Genomic DNA, 12,971 nt, shown 5'->3' on the forward strand with positions numbered 1-12,971 from the left:
AAAACAACCTAAACCTTTTTTAAAGTAAAATTGAATAAAACTGTAGAAAAATAAAATTAATCAGGGCTCATTGAGGCTGTAAGGGGGGCGATTGAAGGAATGCAGAGTAAGTAATTTAGGGGGGTGTTTGTTTAACTTCAACAGTGACGGTAACGTAAAACTATTATGAGATTTACTTGCATTGCAACCAAGCTGGGCCAGCCACTTTTCCCGTCAAGTCGGAGCAAAGTCATTATCAACCAAACGCTTACTGGGTCATATTAACAGTTGAAGAAATCATTTAAACAGCGGAAATCCAACTCTTTACTTTTGATTTTGAAATAAACCTTTTACCGCGTTTTCTAATGGGCGAATCCAGCAGACAAATTACTCCTGCTAATAATACTCCGCATCACAACTACCTCACGAAACCGCAGACAACCAGAAACAAAAACAACGCCATGACGGTTTCCCAACACAAACCGATATTATCTACTCAGCAAACACGGACCATTTTATCACAGTCGTCATCACCACACAAATGTGTGCAACCATCCGTGACAGGTCACAACACTACCCAGCTGGGTCATTAGTTATGCGTATTGTGTGATATGACAAGGTCGGTTTGAAGCTGCAATGGGAACTTGGAACTCTTCTTGGGGTTCGAGTGTTTCTATTCGCGCCCCACGAGACGCAGCCACCCAGAAATCCTCCCAAACAACACACACGTAAACCGTGGAGCGATATTTTTAGCTCTTGGTGTAATTGACAGATGAGACCAATTGTGTGGAAAAACCTTTAGCATTTAATATTTGATTTATGACGTCTGTCTTATTTGCATTTGTTTTTAGCTTTCTCACAAGCAGAGAAAGAACGTCAGCTTATTGCGATTGGAACCATTGAACCCGAACTCGAGAATTCACGGCTTGTTGATGGCATAGGGCAAGATTGTATGTCAGGCGATTATACAAACGTTCGAAACAATTTTGCATCCTTTATTATTTAAAATTTTATTGAACGTACAATGCTTCAAGTCAACCTACACAAAATACAACACGGAAGGATTCGATGAAGTTGCAATGAAAAAAAAAACACTTCCAACAATCCATAACCCTTCAATCTTGTTGTATACAGTATGTTTTTTGTGTACGAATTGCAAGGGTTTGGCCCAAGTTAAACGAACAATGAGTCGTGTGTTGAAGCTCCTTCAAATAAATTGATTGTCAACCTTACATTGCCCACGAACTAAACGTCACAAAGGTGCTTTATCATTGTTAGCTGTACTCGAACCTGATTGGTTGAGAGCGGTAAAAAAACTCGACAGAGGAAATGAACCGTGACCGGTTCGTGTCTGCATAGACACGACGTGAAATTAGGCGCCAAAAAACGTGGACAGGAGCGTGGGGACCACCTGCATGTTTCGGCACCGAGTTATCAGATTAAGCGTCTTTATTAAATAGATTTCCACTTTGTACAACTTTACTTGAGGTTAAGTAACGTTCGGCCCACCTTGATAGAATATCATTGGTGGTCTTAAGGCCATTGGGTAAATAACAAGATTATTATAAGGTGAATTTAAAGCCCACTCGCTACAAAATGACGTAAAACAAACTACATGGTGTAACTTAGTATGAGCTGTGCACTCGATCGTTCTATAAAATATACCCGAGCATGAATATGTGTGAATAGTTGCCAAAAATAAATTCCAACGAAACTAAATGACGTCAGAACAGTCTTAAAAGATGTGGCAGCGGAAAAGAACCATGCCAATTTTATCAGCAAAGCCCAAAGGATTTTCTGTGGTTTATTGAATATAGTTTTCGCCAGACACGTTTTTTTTATACTTTCGTAAGTTTTCTGATGCCGTCACGACCACACATGATTACAAATAGGAAATAAAGATTTTAAATGCTCTGAACAATAGAGAAACATATTGATACAACCAAGGAACCCCCAGTTCTTATTTATTATTTCCAACTGTTTTTCTGTGTAAATAACGACATGTTGAACAAATAGAAGCACGACGTTCAGAACAGCAACTTTCCAAAACAACCAAAACCTTAACTGTATGGTTGTGGGATTTTTCGTCTGACCTCAACGTTTAATTAGCCAACCTTAATCCAGGCATTAAGCCACGCTCGACATTCCTCAGTATGAAGACTCATTAGCGAAATGGTGGCGCCTTTTCTGGCAGAGATCTGTAAACAGGATTAACTGAGGAACGCTTGAGTGGTCTCGGTATCTTTCAGTTGATAATTTCACCAATGTTGCAACAAAGTCTGCACCGCTGACGTCATTATGCAAGCGTACTTTTAGGTGTGTGATACGCGTCCGCATGTCAAGAACATAATGTTTCAATATGTAACCGATGACAATCTGTGTTTCATTCCCTTCAGTTCAAATGTGTGGTTTGGACAAACGTATGTATTTACTTCACGCTCACTTCTATCACAAAATTACAGTGGGTTTGTATTATTGTGTTGGTAATATAATAGTTTTGGAGCCAATTAGAACGTGAAGAACACCGCATAAAAAAATTTAAACCAAAATTAATGAAATTGTTTCGTCCCTGAGGTGCCTACATTTTGTCTGGCCCAGAATTTATTCTGTGTAAAGTTTGCTGTCCAAGATCGAGCGAGACTTCCGACAGCAAACAAAGTGCATTGACTGTCCAAACACAACTAGTGCCACCACGACCCGGCAAACTGTCGTTAAGTAAACGAACTCTCTCGATCATATCTTGACTCACACTGACTCATCCTTTGTTACAAAACAGACGACTTTTTGTGGCGTTTTTTTGTCCAAAATATTTGTCAAGTAGTTGCTGCATTTCCCATCCAATGGCATCGATTGTGTCAATGTTTGTTTAGTTTCCGATATGGCATCGTTTGCCGTTTCTCACATGCAATTAAAGTTTTTCTGAGACGCCACAAGGTTTTGTATAGTTTGGGAAATACTGGCTTGGATATAGGTTGGATAAATACGTCACATCAGCAGCAGTTACATGATGGAATTCAAATCTTCCTCCTATTTGTAATACCGGACGTTCCTACGTGTTGTTAACACGGAGCAAAGTGACCATGTCACAGATCACCAATACCACGTGTGCGATTAAGTCTATCAACTTTTTACAAAAGGTCTTGTTTATTTCCTCCTCTGTTGGACCAGGGTCCTTCTCGGCCACAGTGTGGAAGGTGAAAGAAAACCAAAATAAATAACGCAACAACCTTGATATATGATCGTAAAAGCTCACAAACCAAGTTAGATATTTTTGTCATATTGTTACGAACCCCAGCAAAACCCGGTCAACCGATTCCAAGAAGGCTTGTGGGTATGTTAGATGACGTCATTAGTAACGATACGGTTGATTTTCATTTCGTGTCTTCTGGTGTCGCTTCCTCAACCGCATACCTTCCGATCCCGACAACAATAGCGTTCCAACAACTTGGGGCTTGTGGTAAACAACTCAACGGAAAACAACAGCATGTTGTCTCTCCGCGTTGGGTCAATTTCTTACGACCAATGACAAAGTTTTGCAACAGACCACCTTTTGTCCCCAGCCCCCATCTATATTTGGATGCAAACTGACAACTTCACGTCACACTTTTGTCCCTTGACGTCAATAATGTCGCCTTGTTTAATAAAATTGCCCAATATATCCCAGGTTTAAAGTCGTGTGTAGACGCACGCTTAATGACGGTAGAAACTTGGACAAATCACAAGCGCTTATTGTCGCTCATGTTCTGATGAAACTTGAAGATTCGTGGTGAGTGATTTTATCTGGTCTTAAGTAAGTCCAACTTGTTACAAAAACTGACACTTTCTCATGAGCTTCGGAAAAGTAAAAGTCGTGTTTGAAGTTTTGGAAGAGATTCCAATACACTATAAAAAGCATGCTTTTCTGACAGATGTAAGAAAAAAGCAATTTTCCAAGCTTATGTAAAAACAATATACAATATATAGTCGGTTTGGCCGCACATGTTTTTAGTAAAACGCCTTACAGCCTTTGGATGAAAAACACCAACAAACCGCAAGGATATTATGTGAATTTTCTCCCAAAACCGGTGTCCAAAAAAGGCTCCACAACCGACAAAACTGTGCGAAAATATTCGAAAAACGCACGATCGCGTTGCCACATTAACGTCACAACAGCATTGGAACAACATCAGAGTATCTTTACACCAACAAGATTGTGGCCCTGTCAACCTCCTCGACTCGAACCAAGTAGAAAAGGAAACTCGCGCGTCTCGAAGCACCGCAATCCTTTGCATATGATGTTCTGTGCAAGAGGGGTTGTCTGCACATGGTGAGGAGGTTACGCGACCGCGCGAGCAAAGCAACTTTATCCCAAGTGTTGCTTTGTTTTGCCTGCGCACAGCACGGCTGGGTGAGACCCCGGTTCTTGACCCTGCGGTTTTGTTTACGCGGATTCCACCCCATCTTGCGTTCCCTTGGGAGCATTTTTCAGCAGGGTTCGTTGCAGCTGAGTTGGGTAATTTGAGTTTAGAGTGTGTTGCCGGCGTGCCAGACGGATAAGTCATAAAGTGCATTGAAGATTGGGGTCGGGGAAGGCTTGAACTTTGTTGTATAAATTTTCTAATACTTCAGAATCCGACGGAAAAGAACAGCACTGAACCGTGACGTATTTACCGATTAATTCGATCCGTGGTTTTAAGTCCTAGGTTGGTGTTTGTGCTTTCTTATTGCAATATTGATATTCGTGTTATTTATTCAAATGTCCTTTGCCATAAAGTAAATTGCCATGATCAAAAGTGTTGCATCAAACTTCCAAACTGGTTGCACCAAGGCATGTAAACCACGCAAAGTAAAAACCATAATAACAATATAATGATGCAAGCTCTGCCACTACTTTTAAATGCTCCCATTCAGAGTTATTATTTGCGCCGATGTAAACAGTTGTAAAAGGCATCGGCAGTTATTTGCATGCAATAAATTGATGCTGACGTGCGAATCGGGTCAAAGAAGGAATGAAGGTCAGAAAAATTCAATAAACGATTCTTTGGCCTGATTTTATGGCTTAAATATTTCTTAGAAAACATCATAAATATGTTTAGGCTGTGGAGATTAATTTTCACGTCATTCAGCAAACACCCGTTTAACAATAATAGTTTTATGTTTATGTGTGTTGGGTTTAAATTTAAAGACACATAATTGAAACAATATACATTAGTTCATATTACAGCCCAAGATCACAATCATCCGATAACGGCAGGAGATTATTCAAAAACTAATTTGAAATGTACGAAGATTTCCTTTAAAGTGAAACGACCCTTTCCATTAAATAAGCAAACTCGGCCCTTGAACTTTCCGCCAGCACAAACGAGAGAGAGTAATTTTCCTCTGTTCACAATTCACCATGCTTCTACTTCACGCTAACCGGACTACAGCCACTATAGCTTAGTGTATTTAGTTCAACCGCAATGTTTGGATTGCTCATCAGCTTGAAAGCTCCCGCTGGAGGATCGGAGAAAGTTGTGGCCGGATTGACACGACACAAGTACGGAGACTACAAAGGTTCGTTGCTGGGAGAAAACGAATGACCGACGTGGTTTAAACAAGGTGGTAATGACAAATACATCTACAAGTGTCGTTCCGGAACAAATCTGTCCTTACGTGTTTCTATATATTGGGTTAAGCGTGATAGCACTTAATTCTTGGGGCTAAAGCTTTGGATAAATTCCCTCGCCAGGCAAATTCCACCCAACTCTGCAATCGCCCACGCAAGATTGTGAGGCATGCAACGCAGAAGGCCCCAAATAACTGTAATAAACCGGCAGGCAGCAATTGACAAATTCCTCCAGCAACAGACAGTAGTTGTGCACTCACCGCATGACGCCTTACTAAATAGCGTAGGGCGTAAGAGGCTTACAGACCCCCACAGCGATAATAGGACTTGAGCAGAGGTTGCCGAACCCAAGGCTAAATGTGAGGCTTTCATGTGGTATTGAGCAGTGTGAGGGGCGCGTTTGAAAGATCACCCGAGCGGAAAATAGCGTCCGGTGAGAAGTGACTTAGGGAGACTCTCCCGCTGTTCAGACGGCCTTTCAACCATTACCACCTACAGTAAGTGTTTTTTCACCAAGCTGGAACATGAAACGCTCTATTAAATGAAGTACATTTGTATTTAGGTGTAGTAAACCTCCTTGCTAATTTGGATTGGAAACCAGAGCTAAGATGTCCGGCATCTATAGTTTTGTAAAATGCCCGAAATATTTCATGGACGCCGACAAAAATGACCACTTAGTTGTCTAACAACGTTGACAAAAAGATTAAACAGCAACTCTTACTGATTAAAAAAACAGTATAATTGATACACTGGACTAGCCGTAAAACCTAAACATTCCGTTATTTGCCCCAAGAATCATGCAGAATGGAACGCTTTATTTTCTCCAACTATCAATTACTTCAAATAAAAAAAACCATCGTACCTCATTTTGCATCGCCTTGCCCGCTATCACATCAGCATGCTGGGGATATCTTTGCTGGAGATATCGCAGGAATGCAGACCGTTTTCTCTCAGCTTCGTTCGTGCTTATGACGCCATGTAGCGGTTGATCATAGTCAGATACGAAACCGGCAGCGGGCGCAAATGAAGCGCTTCCCAAACGTGGGTTTGGAACCTGAAAGTAGTTTAAAACCATGCAAAAAAACAAATCGCCAGGCTTGGATGGCTTCCCGGTTGAATTTTACAAGATATTTTGGGATGATATCAAACTGGTCTACCTAAATGCATGGAAGTTTACGGTTGAAACCGGTAAAATGTCCGCGAGCCAATCTGAAGGACTCATCACCCTAATTCCCAAACCAGGGAAAGACCTTTTACAGGCCCAAAATTATCGCCCAATAACCCTGCTAAACGTTGACTATAAGATCGCCGCCAAAGTGATTAACACAAGAATACGCGGTGTTATCGACGATATCGTATCCAACGACCAAAACGGCTTTCTTCCACACCGCTATATAGGAACAAATATCCGGTTGCTGTTCGACATGATTGACAGTACGGACCATTACCGCGTTCCTGGGGCAGTACTGTCTTTAGATATTTATAAAGCCTTTGACACTTTAAGGTGGGAATTTATCTACGCAACTCTCTCTGCGTTCGGGTTCGGAATCAGATTTGTCAATCTCATTAAATGCCTTTACCAAAATGCCTCTGCGAGAGTCACCAATAGCAACTTTCTCTCAGAATCTTTTGATATAGAACGTGGCGTCAGACAGGGAGACCCACTCTCCCCAACGTTATTCGTGCTCTGCATCGAATGCCTAGCAACTGCGCTTAGACAGGGTGATTTTGAAGGCATACGACTAAACGACAAAGAATACAAAACATCCTTATTTGCGGATGATACACTCGATTTTACTAAAGGTTCTGATGCGGATTTCACCAAAATCTTTCGAATTTTAGAGGAGTTCGGCGAAATGACAGGTTGCAAAGTAAATATGGAAAAGTCCTGTGCCTTTTTCATAGGTCCAAATCGCTCAAACCATCACAAACCATTTCAAAAGGATGGTCTTCAATGGCCCTCGGAATCTATTAAGTACCTTGGGGTTATAATACCACTCACAAAATACAAAGATGAGGAACTTATCGAACTAAACTTTTCTCCGGCACTAAAAAAAGCGAACATAGTAATGAACCTTTGGGCGACCAGAGGATTAACCCTTCTCGGCAAAATAACAATAGCTAAGAGTCTCATTATACCTCTATTGACATATAAACTGTGCGTCCTACCAGTGATCATCCCAAAAAAGTGCATTTGTAAAATCGACCGAGCCTTATTTAAATTTATATGGGGCTCATCTTGGGAACGAATTAAAAGAGTGAACCTGTGTAAAAGTTTGGATAACGGCGGGGCGGGCATGATACATATTGAGAACTATATGTTGGCTCTAAAATTTAAAGCGCTCAGGGAATTATTTTGCGAGGAAACAAAAAATGTAACGGGTCTTCAAACTCCATCCTTACACCCAAACAGATTGGAGACACTTTTAAACGCGACGGTCGGCCCGTCAAGTACAATCTTGAGGAGCCTCATCCCATTGAGAACCCTCCGTTGTATCATAAACATTGCGAAATCAATCCTGAGCAAAAACCCCGACCACGCATGCAACAGACCTCTCTGGCTCAACAAAGCATTAAAAAAACGAAGTAAACCCTTCTATTTCGAAAAATTTATAGACGCGGGAGTAATGGCCCACAACGACCTACTAGACCACAATGGGGAATATTTGAAATATGATGCACTTACTACAAAATTTAGTCTTGACCCAAGTACAACAGATTTCACTAAGTTTCTCAAGCTTATAGCATGCATGCCCGAGGAGTGGGACTATGGACCAGTGCCTTCACATAAAAACCTAACAGACGTTTTAAAAAATATCTTGACACATTGCGAGAGCACAAAGACTTTGTATTCGTGGCTTCAAACCGCCAATATAATTCAACCCAAAGCACAAGCTGTGTGGGAATCCTTAGTCAATGACAGAGTACCTTGGAGGCAAATATATAAAAATATACCGCAAGCTACAGTGGAAACTAAATTAATAAGTTTTCAAATTAAGCTAAATCTCAGGGCCATTGTGACAAATAAAAAGTTAAAAGATCTGAAGTTTATAGAATCAGGTTCATGTGTCTTTTGCGAAAATGCCGAGGAAACGGTTTTACATTTATTTGTAAATTGTCCTATTGCAGCACATTACTGGGAAAATGTATGCAGTTGGCTAAGCGCCAAACTTCGTGTACCTTTGTATTTTTCTCGTGCGCATTTACTGTTTGGTAGACAATATTTTTGAATGCTTTTTAAATTGCGCTCTTCTTTGTGCCAGATTTGTGATTTATCGATGCAAATACGGTAAGAGGAAACCAACAATAACAGAATTTGTGAATATGTTGCAAAAAACAAGATCTATAGAACTAAACATCGCCAGTGAAAAATACCGTAGCGAAACGAATTATTACAGAAGAAAGTGGTCCTACGCTGCTTGAAGCATATACCCAAATAACTTGACTCTCTTTTGCTGATTTCTCGCCATTGTGTTTAACCATTGTTTTTTGTCTTTTTGCTTAGCCTTTTCTTCAATTGTACGCCTTTAACGTCCTTTTTCAATTAATAAAAAAAAAAAAAAAAAAAAAAAAAAAAAAAAAAAACCTGAAAGTAAAAACACGACATGGAAACCACACGTAGTTCGCAAAAAACAAACAATCATTTTACTCGATCAAAAATAAATGTTTTTCAATTAAAATAAACTTCATGTAAAATTTTTGTATATATTATAAAAATTTTTGGAGAGAAACATGTTAAAAACATTGTTTAAGCAAATTTCCCTCCAAAAAAATATGTATACAGGCCGCTTGCCTCCGACAAGAATATTCTGCCGCAAGATTTGGTCTGAACTAAAGGGAAAGAATACTGGAATGTTAAAATGTTGCCCGATTCCCAACCTCTCCATGTCACAAAAATATCAATCAGTCTTGTTGTAAAACGACATTTAATCGATATTCGTATGAGAGAAAGGAAGTGGCTTCTACATCAATAACAGAAAATCACAAGCAAACAAAGTCCCTTAATCAATACAGGTCGCAAGCAAACACTGACTGGTCATTGATTTGACCTTATTGCAACATGTATTATGGTCTGAACGTCAACAAAAGTGACAGAGTGACCCAATTTCCACACAATATTTTCTCCATAAAGTCGATATTCTGTGCCTGTAGTACTATAATTTTATCCGTATTGCGTCGGCAGAATATTACGACAATGCCAGCCAAGGCTGATAATTCAGCCCCACGATCATGATTATTAGACACACGGTACCAGCGCCAACCACACCCACTGATAGCGACGTAAGTTAATGCCACAAGGTCTTGAAAATATTAGGCTCTAACAATGTGGCCGATGTATGCATTGCTGGAAACTTTACGAGTTCCTTAGTATAAGAGTCGATAACGAAATCAATGTGCCGGTTAACGTAAAAGCAACATACCTGCTTCCTACATAAAAAGTGCGTAAAATATCATTTTTTATCTATTTTCTTCAGAGAAAGGATGAAATAAACATTACCAAGGTAGTGGATTGTTTAACGAACCAAACCAATGTGATAATTGTAAAAACAAATAAATTATTAACTGAATTCCCTTGGTTTGGCACTCTTACTGACTTTTGTATTGTAATACAATACAATACAGTTCGTACACATGTGACTAATACTGCACATTCAATAATTTATCGAATTATCAGAATACTTTTCTGATAACTTAAGTCGCAATAATATGTTGGCTACTATAGTGTAAAAAGTCGAGGTTCTTATTTACACTGATATACTGTGTATGTTTTCGTCTACACTCATTCGCATAATTCCTCATTAATGTTACAAGGGGCTGTGTTGAAAGTGGAAAATGTAAAGTTACACAGGTAAAATTGTTTAAGTTTACATCAGCAACATTTCTCTTTAAATATAAGTTTTTTGGACAAAGAGTTTTAAAAAACAGGTTTTACCAAATTCGAAAACGGTTTGTCTGAAATCACCGCAGATAAATCACGGGTTTAATCTTCTAGTGTACAGGTCACAACTCTTCGCTCTTGTCACGACAAAACAAGAGGTCGTAACCGTGAAGAGGTCGTTTACACACCCCGCAGAGACACTTCATTACCCGCATGGCGCTTGTAAGAACACACGCCGATTACTCATAGGGGAGGGAAACTGAACATTTGAAGCCAAACCTCCAGGACCGACCCGCATATAGAGACCGAGCAAACACAACCACTCACACACTGGTGTATTGATTAATTATTAACTCACGTTGGTTTGCTCTCCAGTCAAAGTGTGACGCCTCGGCTGCCGGCGACTGTTCGTTGGTTGCGGATGACGTTGCAGTGACGAGTAACCTTGCTGGTACGTGACGTCAAACACTTCTGACGTCATAGTGCCGGAAGATGCGAGGGAAATGCTATCGATATCTGTTGGAGTTAAGGGGTTTTTATAAGAAGTGAAATAAAGAAAACAGGTTACGTGATACTCAACCCAATTTAATAAAGTTAAAAAAATTCACACCAATACCAAGGGCACACAGAATCTTGTAGAACAACATCTATACATGATCAACACACGTAGGCAAAATTGATCCGGCTTTGGGGTTAAAACTGACAACTGCAAACAAATAGCCGGGCTATGCTGTGTTAAGGTTTAATAACTCGTTGTGATTAGTTTTATAATAAAGTTGTATGTTAATGTTATGGGCGTGTTTGTATAAGAGGAGACCTCTAATTTGTTCCCGCCCAGTCTAGTGTTGAAATGCAACGCAAACGAAGTCTAGACTGCTTTATATAAGACGGTCATGAAACCTACAATTTCAGGACATTTTTCTGCGTAAATTGCAAAATTGCGACAGTAATTCTTGGTTAAGCAACAAAACATTAGGTGACAATTCGTGAGGTAAACTGATGCGTTTTCTGCAAGAAAAGCGGTATTTCGAAACAAGCATTTGACGATTGTGCGTCTAACAGCCGTGAAAATCATACAATATCATTTCAATAACGATCTTAACGGAAAAAAAACTCTTCCTAGACTTCCTATCGGAATAAATTGGTGTTGATGGTACAATGACAATGCTCAGTAGAGGGATAGATTCTGGCAAAACTAGGGAACCATTCTAACCAGTTTGAAATGTTTAATAGAAATAAACATTAATAATGTTGAAGTAAAAGATAATCCCCGCGGTTGTTGGTTGGGAGAAAACAGGTGAATATTTTCGAAAACTCACCGAGTGAAAATGAAAACCCAACGGATGAAAAGGTTGGATGATTTCAAACAAATAGGAAGGTCACAGTGTAGTGACACCAATACCCCACGTTGAAAGAGAAGCCATGCTTTCATTTACAACAAATCAAGTGCAACAGGAAGGCAGGGAAGGTGCTCAGTGACAACAAACAAAACTATGTGTCGACAAAACAAAACGCTGCCTACAGAAAACCTGCTTACAAAATAGTACTGCAAGGGAAATATTTTAGCTGAACTAGAGGCTTCATCACTTAAATTATAGCTTTTTAACATTTTGGATCAAATCAACATAACAAGTGAAACGTTTGACTAACGTTGTTATTTTAACAAAAACTTAAAGTAAATGTTTCATAATTCAAAAACACGAAATAAGTTTTCGTACAAATAGTTTCTCAAGCTGCATCGAAACAACAAAGTTTTAGCGAAACCTAGCCTTAAAGACCTACAACAAATAATTACTCCTGGTGAGCGTTAGGACTTAAGTGCCATCGACACGCGCTAAGCGGATTAACGTAAACAAGTGAGAACGGGAGACCGCAAAACGGATGATCTGCTTCCAACCTGTGAACACTGAGACTGAAATACTCGTCAACTTTTAACTGAACGTTCCTATATTCCCAATACACATTACAGTTGGAAGACTGCTGGTTACTTACAGCGGCTGACGGGCATTCAAAGTAGCCTTTGATTCTATTTCAGACGGCATTAATCGTCCCTATGGAAGGCACTGAAGTCCAAAGACCGCAATTGTAATATGAAAGATCATTTCTCGATACTGTTCAAACTCACTGCTGTGACACATAATTAACAGATGGCTAACGAACATGCTTGACTACATACAAGTCTCGTAAACTACGCGACAAAACAACCTTAATTTTCAACACTTTTGTCTGCTTGTAGCCAGTTCTCTGCAGTTTGAACGCCAGTTTCTGAATGAAACGCGCAAAGAATTAAAGAGTTGCCCCGGGGGCTAGACGGTCATTATATCGGTTCGTTTAATCACCTCTGGAACGGCAACAGTGCCGAACCAACCATTCAAAGTGACAAACAAGTGCAACTAACGTTTCAACTACAACGGTTTTTGGCGGTCTTATGTATTGGTGAATAGGGCCGACAAGGACTCTGTTTACTTAGCGGCGTGCACATTTAGTAAACACCACGCTCCGTGAAACAGGTCGCGTTGTAAAGGT

General features: G+C 39.9%; 1 protein-coding gene across 2 annotated transcripts in view; it reads right to left on the reverse strand.

Moving 5' to 3' along the window:
- LOC145914795 (uncharacterized) overlaps window positions 1-12,971 on the reverse strand; it is a 47,032-nt gene that overhangs the window by 30,720 nt on the left and 3,341 nt on the right. For both annotated transcript variants that reach the window (XM_083002641.1, XM_083002642.1), the window contains exons 4-5: window positions 10,804-10,961; window positions 6,429-6,620 (exon numbers count right to left, since the gene is read on the reverse strand). In XM_083002641.1, coding sequence (XP_082858767.1) covers window positions 6,429-6,620; window positions 10,804-10,961 — 350 coding nt within the window. The remainder of the gene's footprint in view (window positions 1-6,428; window positions 6,621-10,803; window positions 10,962-12,971) is intronic.

Source organism: Ascidia mentula, chromosome 9 (assembly GCF_947561715.1).
Source record: "Ascidia mentula chromosome 9, kaAscMent1.1, whole genome shotgun sequence".
NCBI classification, from domain to species: Eukaryota; Metazoa; Chordata; class Ascidiacea; order Phlebobranchia; family Ascidiidae; genus Ascidia; species Ascidia mentula.